Raw genomic sequence first — 10,736 nt, forward strand, 5'->3', positions numbered from 1 at the left:
GTGTGGTGTTTGCATAGCGTACATGCTTAATAAATGTTGGTTGAATGATTGATGACTTAATCTCTTTCCTTGATCTAGGGTCACTGGCTTTCTGTATTAACTTCTATTTGGATCCTTCTCCATCTTACATTCTGTCTTCATGCCATATCCTGCTATTTTTTATCCTTCTGCTAGATTCTTCCTCATTTCCCTTCAAATCAAATCCTTGCATTTCTTCTCTTCCATTAGTTTATTCTCAAGATCTACTAAATTTGACTTAACGTCAAATAATATAGGTAGTTCTGTAAACCTAGTAGAACATAACAATGAGAACTGGACAAGAAATTATGAATCTCTCTTCCATTCAGCAGGGTTTCCAGTATAAATGCATCATAAATTTAGTCTGTAATGTTCATATGTGTGATCTAGTTCTTTGTGATTTTCCTTCTATGCTACATATCTTCCCCAGTGAATCTCTTTTTGTTGTTCTTGTTGTTGTGACCTACACTATACATATCCCTCCTCTTCCTCTCACTTCATAACCTGAGGGGTGAAAATGAATATATAGATAAAAATCCTAATGACAAATATACATTGTCTAGTCAAATAAATTCTCAAATTTGTTATGCTATAATATAAATTATTATTCACCTTTGAATCTATTCCATCTCTTTCAAAAGCAAAGAAACATGCTTCATTTTCAGTCCTCTAAAATTCTTGTTGAATTTTGCATTGATGTGAGTCATACAGTTTTAAAAGCCATCTTTCTTTACAGTATTATAATATTATACATTTTCTTCTTTTTTCTGCCTAAGTCAATCCTGTATCAGTTCGTCCAAATTTCCCCAGGATTCCCTGAAATCATGTATTTTGCTATGTATTTCAGTAAAATCGTTTTAAATTCCACTCTTATATCATAATTTGTTAACATAATAACATAATTTCAAATTGATGAGCAACCTGTTTGTTTTTTGGGTTCTCTGTTATATCAAAGAGAACTGATTATATAGATATATCCATGCATATTTGTATATAAACATTTTCATATATATAGTTAGATGCAACGCATGCATTTTATATTTATTCACATACATATATATTGAAGATTTATGTGTACATAGAATACATATGGGGGCCATGTCCTGTTGTACTTATCTATGTCTCACTAGTGAAAACAGATGACTCTAGAGTAAAAAGTGAGGCTGGTGACTTTTCACAAATCTCCCTCACTTAAATCTGATTCAATTGCAAATTATGGCATTACATTCCTGATGCCATTATCCTCTTTGAGAACAAAGAGCAAACAAACAAGCAAATGATACACACACACAAACACATGTATGCATGTGTATATATGTATTGTGGTATGTCAGTTTATTTTGGAGATTTTTAGTAATATATATACCTATATGTGTAAATATGTGTGCATATACATATATATGTGTGCATATACATATATACACATACACATGTGTGTCTATATGCATATACATATATATGAAGATAGAGACAAGAGATCTTCTTTGATCCCAAATCAAAAAAGGAGGAAAGTGAACCATATAAACAAAAAAACTTTTTGTACACATATCCATAGGAATGTGCATGTGCACATAAATATATTTCCTTTTTTCTCATTTGTGGTATAGACCAATTCAAGCTTCAACTGCTTGTCTGAATAATAGAGATAAATAGACCATTTATTAAGTTTGCTATTTTCTAGCCACCGTTTTAAGTTCTGTAGATATAGTTGAAAGCAATGAAGAAAAAACTTATCCTCAAGGACCTTGGAGACTAATGGAAGATGACTGAACAAAAGACAGAGCTGGAAAATGTGGAAGTATGTTAAGGGAAAATGGGATAGGGAAATTTTAATAATGGGATGAATTGGCCTAAAGTGACCATGGTGAGGTGTTTTCATGAAGTGATCTTCCAAGGTGGGAACTTTAGTAATAATCTCGAAAAGGAAGCTAAAGAAAGCTGTTTTTTTTCAAAGTTTCAAAATTTTGGAAGGAACAAAATTATATAGCGATCATCAAATTATTTTGTGTATGTACAAACATACAAATATGCACATATATGATTATAAAAAGGATTAAGAGATTGCCTTTAAAACTGAGTGTAGGTACTTTAATTTAATAAAATGGGAGTTTAAGTTGAAAACATAATAGAGCAAAGTGAGAATCATGGTGGAGAAATCTCCAAGGTGGGAAACTTATTTTTAAAGAGACAGAGAGTTAACTGTTTACAGATGTACTTTACTGACTTTTAGGACATAGTTCCAAGTTATTTTTGAGAATGACTGGAAAAATTCAAAACAAGTCCACCAACATTAATCTGCCTCTTTCTCCATGGCTCCTTCAAAAAAATGGTATTTTGCCTTTACATCATTTTTACTTATATGATTATTTTTAATTTCTCTAATTATTAGTGATGTGGCCATATAAATTTGACCATCTGGACATATGTATTTCTTCCTCTTGAAAACTGCCTGTTCATATTTTTTGAGTATTTATCTATTGAAAGTAACTATCACAATGATTAAGGTAAGGAATAATAATTCTGTTATGAATATTAATATAAGAATGATTCAGTAATTTTAAAAGTAGAATGTAGAAACTTTGGTAAATAATTAGGTAAAGGGAATGAGAGAATTTGATGAATTGGGAAAGATATCTCTATTGTAAACTTGGGTGACAAGAATAGTGATGCTTTTTCTATACAAATAGTGAAGTTGTATGGTGGGGTAGGATTAGAAAGGAATGCAATGTCTTCTCTTCTAGACATGTTGAGTTTGACATTACTATGGAACATCCAAGCCAAGATTTCCAATCTTGTAATTGGTACAGGCAAACTCAATCCTAGATCAGTAGTGAAAGCTGAACTCCTAGATCTTGAATTCATCAGCATGATAGTTGAACCACTAGTAGGTGATGAGATCATAATGTGAGACTAGGGGAAAAAAAGAAGGATCAGGAAGGAGCAATGAGGAACAGATACTCATAGTGAGTAGGACATAGGTGATGACCCTGAGAGATAGGAAGACACCTACACACACACACACACACACACACACACACACACACACACACACACAAGAGAAAGGGGAGGGAGAATGAGGATTCTTAGATAAGTTGAAGGTCCCAGAAAATTCACTTCACAAGAACATTTCTTCTTACTCTATAGCACCCTTTTAGAGTGGCTTGCTTGCCCGTTTAGTCCCACAAGCAGTCACACAAGTCCCTTCATGTTTTTAATTCCTGCTTATCAAACAACAATGTCATAACAGCAAAGAGAGGACTAAATGCAACAAGGTAGAGGAAAGTTATAGCTTTAGAATTTCTGATAAACATTGTCTCCAAGATTAAATTAAATATTTGCAAAATAGTTTTTACATTTTTTAAAGCCATATTTGTTTTTTGGAAGTCAAATATCAGTCTTCCTGGATATCAACCTCTCATACTTTGTGTTTTCTTCCTAATATATAGTTTAAGAACAATTGGTACATGCTTATTAAAGCCTCCCCCTGCATGGCACATTCTCCATTGCATAACTGATTTCACTACAATACTATATTCTAGACAGACCACAGTTAAATGGAAACAACAAGCTCCTCAAAACTTTCCCTTACCCTAAGATTTAGCTCAGCACATTCATTTATATTAATTTAATAATTGCCTTTAACACAGCAATGTATTTGAGACCTTATCAGTTTGGATTTCTGCAGATACATCTAAGATCACTCATTGATGTTCCCTCATCTTTGAAGTCATGTATCCAGACTTACTCTGCCAAACAGTGACAGGAGTATTCACTCACTCTGCTCTGCACTTTCTCTTTCCTTGTGTATGCCTTGCAAAATAACCATATGTCATATGTAATATCCATTAGTTATTTTTTAAATTTCAATATGTAACATCAGTTTTGACTTTAGGTCCATAAGCAGGTAACTTCTTTCAGGTTTTTAATTAGTGATCATCACTAGTATCTTGAAAAATTACAAAGCACTAAATGCAACAAGCTAGAGGAAAGTTATTATCTCTAGGGTACAATTAAACATTTGTGAAAATGGCTTTGACACTTTTTTCAAAACCAGCTTAAGTTTTCTTAACAAACAAATATCATTTCTTTGGATATCAATCAACTCAACATTGTTCTTTCTTTCTAATTTACAATTTGTGAACAATTAGTACATAATTATAAAAATCACCCTCTGCATGGCACATTCTTCATTAAAATATTAATTTATTTTTGCTATTAATACTATTTTATTTTTTTTCAAATTTCATGTGAAGAAAGTTTTTAATGTTCATTTTATAAGATTTTGAGTCCAGATGGGGACTTCTGGGTGCCAAGATGGTGGAGTAAGTAGTAAATTACTGTTACTCTCCAATGCTGACGTCTGAAAAATAACACAAGAAAATGGAACCCAAAGAAAAATTCTGGAACAGCAGATGCAGTGCAAGATGAGGTGGAGCAGTCCCTTAGCCAAGGAAACTTGGAGGATTGGCAAGAAAGGTCTATTTTACTCAGGTTAAAGGTGACTCTGTTCCATAGCAGAAAGCATCCCAGCAAGCCAGCAGCAAGCCCCCACCTCAGCAAAGTGGTAGGACATGCTTATCCCCAGGGAAGTATAGTATGCAAATACCAACACCAGGATTCTCACTTGCCTTATAATGGAATGAGTAGACCCCACCTCAGGAATCCACAATGTGCACCTAAGCCCCTGCCAGGTAGGCATCCTCAAGCAGCAGACTTCCCTGCAGGCCCAAATGGGCAGGCATCCGTCAATGTCTAAATCTCCTTGTGCTCTGGTGCAGCCTCAGGTGCACAGCCATTTTTTCGGTCCAGATATACAAGTGCCTCAGTGGAGCCCAGAGAGGACAGGTGTCCTCCAGTGGCCAAATCCCCATATACTTCAATGTAGGACTGGGAAAAGACAGAAACTCCACATCTCCACATCTGGTCTCAGCACACACAAGACACCACCACTAGGACTCAGCACCAGGCAAGTTGTCAGAACCCTTCAGACTCCAACTGCTAGCACCCAAGTCCCCAGAACAAAAAGGCACTGACCAGGCCCCTGGCACCTACTACAAAAACTTACAACAGTGCCCCCTCTGCCTCAATTTTAAAAGCCAGGAAATAGGCAAAAAATAGGGATAAGAAGCCAAAATAAACACTGAACATAGATAGTTTTATATGGGGACAGGGCAAATCGAAACATACTCACAAGAGCATATCATTGTCAATATACCAACATCAGAAACCTGAAAGGGTAATATGAATTGGTCTCAAACCTACAAAAGTCTTCTTGGAAGAGTTCAAAGAAGATTTTAAAATTCAAAGAAGAGAGGTAGAAGAAAAATTGGGAAAAAAGAAATGAGAGGTATACAAAAGAGAGTCAATAGCTTGGAAAAGAACGGATAAAAAGTGACTGAAGGAAAAAATTCGTTATGAAGGAGAATTAGCCAAATGTAAAAGGAGGTAAAACATTGACTGAAGAAAAGTAATTCTTAAAAAATAAAATGGAGAAATATAAAAGGAAGTACAAAAGCTAACTGAAGAAAACAATACCCTAAAAATTAGAATTGAGCAATCTGAAGCTAATGGCACAATGAGACATCCAGAAACAGTAAAGCAACATCAACAGAATAAAAAAAGTAGAAGAAAATGTAACATTCCTCTTTAGAAAAAAAGGATACAGAAAATGGATCCAGCATACATAATTTAAGAATTATTGGTGTATCTGAAAGCCAGGATAAAAAATAGAACTGGAAAAATACCTTTCAAGAAAGTATAAAGGAAACTGCCCTGGTATCCCAGAGTCAGAGAGTAAAATAGTCATTGAGAGAATTCACCATTCACCTCTTAAAAGATATCCCAAAGTGAAAACTCCAAGGAATATTACAGGTATATTCCAGAATTATCAGGTCAAGGAGAAAATCCTACAAGCATCCAGAAAAATTTTTAAAGAACGTAAATATCTTGGAACCACAATTGCATAGGACCTAGCAGGTTCTATATTAAAAGATCAGAGGGCTTGAAATATGATATTCTGGAAGGTAAAGGAGCTTGTATTATATACAAGAATCAACTACCCCAGAAAAGTGATGTCAATATTTCAGGAGGAGATGGACAATAAATGAAATAAGGAACTTACAAACTTTCTTGATGAAAAAACCAGAGATGAACAGAAAATGTGATCTTCAAAGCCAAGACTCAAGGGAAACATACAAAGGTAAACAAAAAAAGAGATCTTTTTCAATAAGGTTAAACTACTTACATCCCTACATTGAAAAATCATATTTGTAACTCCTGAAAACTTTATCTTTACTAAGGCATTTAGAAGGTGTATATATAGACAGTTTGTATGTGTGTGTGTGTGTGTGTGTGTCTGTGTGTGTAAGCTGTCTTTGAGGTGATGATAAAAATATTAACTGTGGGATAAAAAATTAGGATTGTACTAGGAGAAGAGGAAAGGAGGAGGCAGTTAAATTATGTCACATGAGGAGACACAAAGTCATATTAAAGTAAAGGGAAAGAAAGGAGGCAGGTGAGCATTGTTGAAATCTTACTTTCATCAGATTTGACTAAAAGAAGGAATAATATACACACTCAGTTGTGTATAGAAATTTATCTTCCCCCACAGAAAGTAATAAGGGGAAAAAGCGGGAATGAAAAAGGAAGGAGCGGATAGAAGGCAGGTTAAAAGGGAGAGAAGAAGTTGCAAAAAAGGGAAAGAAGAAGGAGGGGTGCTAATAGATGAGACGGCAGATTGAGGAAGGCAATGGTCAGAGCAAAACAGTAGTGAGGAAGAAAAGGGAGAAAGGAGAGAGTAAAACATAAACAGATGGTAAAATAGGATGGAGAGAAATATACAGTAAGGAACGATAGCTTCCATCAAATGGAAGCAGATAGCAGAGAGTGTTAAACACCATAATTTTATATGTTTTTTACTAAAAACAGATTTGAAGCAGAGAGATACATATAGAGTAAAGTTGAAAGTTGGAGTAGAATATATTATGCTTCAGCTGAAGTGAAAAAGAAAAGAAAAAGAAGGGGTAGCAATCCTGATCTCAGACAAAGCAAAATCCAAAATAGACCTTATTAAAAGATATAAGGAAGGAAACTACATTTTGCTAAAAGTAACCATAGAAAATGAAGTAATATCTATACTAAACATATATGCACCAAGTGGTATAGCATCCAAATACTTAAAGGAAATGTTAAGCTATTTAGAGGAAGACATAAATTTAAAAATATACTAATGGGGGACCTAAACCAACACTCTCTGAACTTAATAAATCTAACTACAAAATCAACAAGTCATCCTCCAATTGATAAATGGTCAAAGAGTATGAACAGAACATTTTCAAATGAAGTAATTGAAACTATCTATAATCATATAAAAAAAAGCTTTAAATCAATATTGAGTAGAGAAATTCAAATTAAAACAACTCTGAGCTTCCACATCGCATTTATCAGATTGACTAACATGACAAAACAGAAAAATTTTAAATGTTGGAGAAGATTTCAAATAATTGGAACATTAATGCATTATTGGTAGAGTTGTGAACTGATTCAACCATTGCAGAGAGCAATTTGGAACTATGACCAAAGGGTTATAAAATTGTGCATATCCCTTCAGCCAGCAATACCACTACTAGGTTCATATCCCAAAGAGATCATAAGAATGGGAAAATGACCCACATATACAATAATATTTACGGGAACACTTTAGTGGTAGCAAAGACTTGAATATTGAAGGAATGTTCATCAATTGGGGAATGGCTGAACAAGTTGTGGCTTATGAATGTAATGGAATGTGATTATTCCATAAGAAATGATGAATAGGCACATTTCAAGTGAAAAAAGCAAACTAGAAAGACTTACATGAACTGATGCTGATAAAATGGATCAGAATCAGGAGAACATTATGCACAATAAGAACAACATTGTGTGATGACCCATCTTGTTAGGTTTAGCTCTTTTGAGCAGTGAAATGATATAAGACAATTCCAATCATGTTAAATGCTATCCACATCCAAAGAAAGAATTTAGGAGTGTGAATGGGGATTGAAGCATACTATTTTCTACTTTTTTTCTTTCTCATGATTTTTCCATTTTATTTTGATCCTTCTTTCACAGCATAATTGTTGCAGAAATATGTTTAACATGACTATACATGTATGTTTTATATCAAATTTCATGCTGTCTTGGGAAGGAAGGGGAAAAATTTAGAATTTTATAATCTTATAAAAGTGAATGTAGAAAACTAAAAATAAAATAAATAAAAGCATTATTGAGATTCCAATATTTTTGAAAGTATATTTATTAACACTTCAACAATAAAATTAAACAGAAAACCAAGGGGAAAAAACAAAGATTTTGAGTTTCAAATATTTCTATCTGCCTTCCTTTTAACCCATCTCCCCAAGACAGCAAGCAATCTGATATAGGTTATACATGAAGAATCATTTAAATATCTTTCCACATAAGTCATAAATATTATTACCTAAAAAGTGACTGCCATCATACTCAGTGACACAAACATGAACCCTATTAGATATAGGGCTAAGAAACCTAACAAATGAGATGGTTAAGACTCATAATATCGTAGGCATAACTAATTATTCTCTCTATCACAGATGCTTTCTAGATACTAGTTCCTTCAAGGTACCAAGGGATCTGATAGCACTTTATAGGGATTATATAATTTAACATATCAACAAAGAAGAACTCAACCTAAATGTTTCAAAGAAGAATATTCTAGAAATGAAAGACATAAAAAGACATCAGAAACTTTCTAATCAATACTATACTCTCGATGGTTCGTCAGGCAACGCTAAAAGAGGTATCATCATCATGGTCTTCTAGATGGAATGAATGGTTCATAGTGACTTGTACTGGGCAAGCAAAGTGTCTTCTTCACCACATGAAATATCTTCTACCCCTTATGTTTCTGAATAAGAAAGGATCTTCTGGTTTTCACAGCTACTAACTTCCCATCAAGAAAATGAAAATGACATTAAATAACATAGTATTGGGGTTCCTTTTTGTGTTTCAGACTGGATTTGGGGTCCTGGGGAACTCCTTCCTCTTGGGCCTTTATACCACCATCTTCTTCATTGGTCCCAGACTGAGGCCCATAGACTTGCTTCTCACCCATCTGGCCTTTGTCAATAACTTGGTGCTTCTCTCCAAAGGGATCCCTCAGACAACAGCTGCTTTGGGGTTCAACAATTTCTTGGATGATGTGGGATGTAAACTTGTGTTTTACTTGCACCGAGTGGCCCGGGGCCTTTCTCTCTGGACCACCTGCTTTCTTAGTGGCTCCCAAGCCATCATATTAAGTCCTAGACATTCCAGGTGGGCAAAAATCAAAGCCAGAATCCCAAAGGGCATTGGTCCATTCTGTTTCTTGTGCTGGAATTTTCATCTGCTGATATATTACTCTATTCTTTTACGTGTCAAAGGCCCAACCAGAATCAAAAATATCACTGAAAGGAATGATTTAATTTATTGTTCTGCTACATTTGATATTTCCTATGATGTTATACAATCTGTATTCATATTCTCCCTTCCTGATGTTTTTTGTGTAGGAATTATGGTGGCAACCAGTAGATGTATGTTTTCTATCTTGTACAAACACCACCAGACAGTGCAGTATGTTCATGGCAATAATGTTACACCAAGAAGCTCCCCTGAGACCAGAGCTACACAAACAATACTGGCATTGGTCAGCATGTTTATCTCCTTTTACTCACTGAATTCTATTTTAGCATTGTATATGCAATTGGGAAAGCCAAAGTCTTGGCTGATTCACATGTCTGCCTTCTTAGCTGCCTGCTTTCCAGTTTGTAGCCCCTTTGTTTCAATTGTCAGTGACTCTCAAGTCTCCAAGTACTCTATGTTTCTTTTTGATAGAATAAAGCTTCTAGTCCAACAAAATCCTGAAAAATACAGTTAGGTGATGTAGCACATAGAGTTCTGGATCTTGTAGTCTAGAAGATCTCTGTAAAAATGTTTCCTCGGAGGCGGAGCCAAGATGGCGGAGTAGAAAGACTCACATACACATAGCTCCGAACCCACAACCCATAGAACAACTACAAAGAAGTAACTCACGGCGAATTCTGCACCCAGAGGCCACAGAACATTGGAGCGAGGGAGATTTCTGTTCTGGAGAGACCTGCAAACCTCTCGTAAAAGGTCCTTCGTGCTGCGGACTGGGCGCCGGGACTGGGAGCTGAGTACAGCCCTGCCGTGGCCGCGGCACCGAGAGGAACAGATCCGAGCGGGCTTCAGGGATGGGATCTCCAGCGGCCGCACAAGTACCTCCACCCACAGGTGACGGGGGTCTGTGAGAGAGTCCCTTTGGCGGGTCGAGGGGGGAGTGGGGTGCCCCCATGGCTCGGGCCCCCTCGGGAGACAGAAGCTGAGGGGCAGCGGCAGACCAGGGCTCCCCAAGCAGGCAGGAGCCTGGATCCATTGTTGAAGGTCTGTGCATAAACTCCCTGAGGGAACTGAGCCTGAGAGGCAGCCCTGCCCTCACCTGAGTATCTGAATTTAATCTCACACTGAATAGCAGCCCTGCCCCCGCCCAAAGCCCTGAGGCTGGAAGCAGTATTTGAATCTCAGACCCCAAACACTGGCTGGGAGGATCAGGAGGTGAGGTGGGTGTGAGGAAAATATTCAGAGGTCAAGTCACTGGCTGGGAAAATGCCCAGAAAAGGGAAAAGAAATAAGACTATAGAAGG

General features: G+C 36.2%; 1 protein-coding gene across 1 annotated transcript; it reads left to right on the plus strand.

The window, feature by feature from the left end:
* Window positions 1-9,001: 9,001 nt before the first annotated feature.
* Window positions 9,002-9,949, plus strand: LOC140507524 (vomeronasal type-1 receptor 1-like). Its single transcript, XM_072615587.1, has one exon. The coding sequence runs from the start codon at window positions 9,002-9,004 to the stop codon at window positions 9,947-9,949; it is 948 nt and encodes a 315-aa protein (XP_072471688.1).
* Window positions 9,950-10,736: the final 787 nt, after the last annotated feature.

This window comes from Notamacropus eugenii, chromosome 5 (genome assembly GCF_028372415.1).
Source record: "Notamacropus eugenii isolate mMacEug1 chromosome 5, mMacEug1.pri_v2, whole genome shotgun sequence".
Lineage (NCBI taxonomy): Eukaryota > Metazoa > Chordata > Mammalia > Diprotodontia > Macropodidae > Notamacropus > Notamacropus eugenii.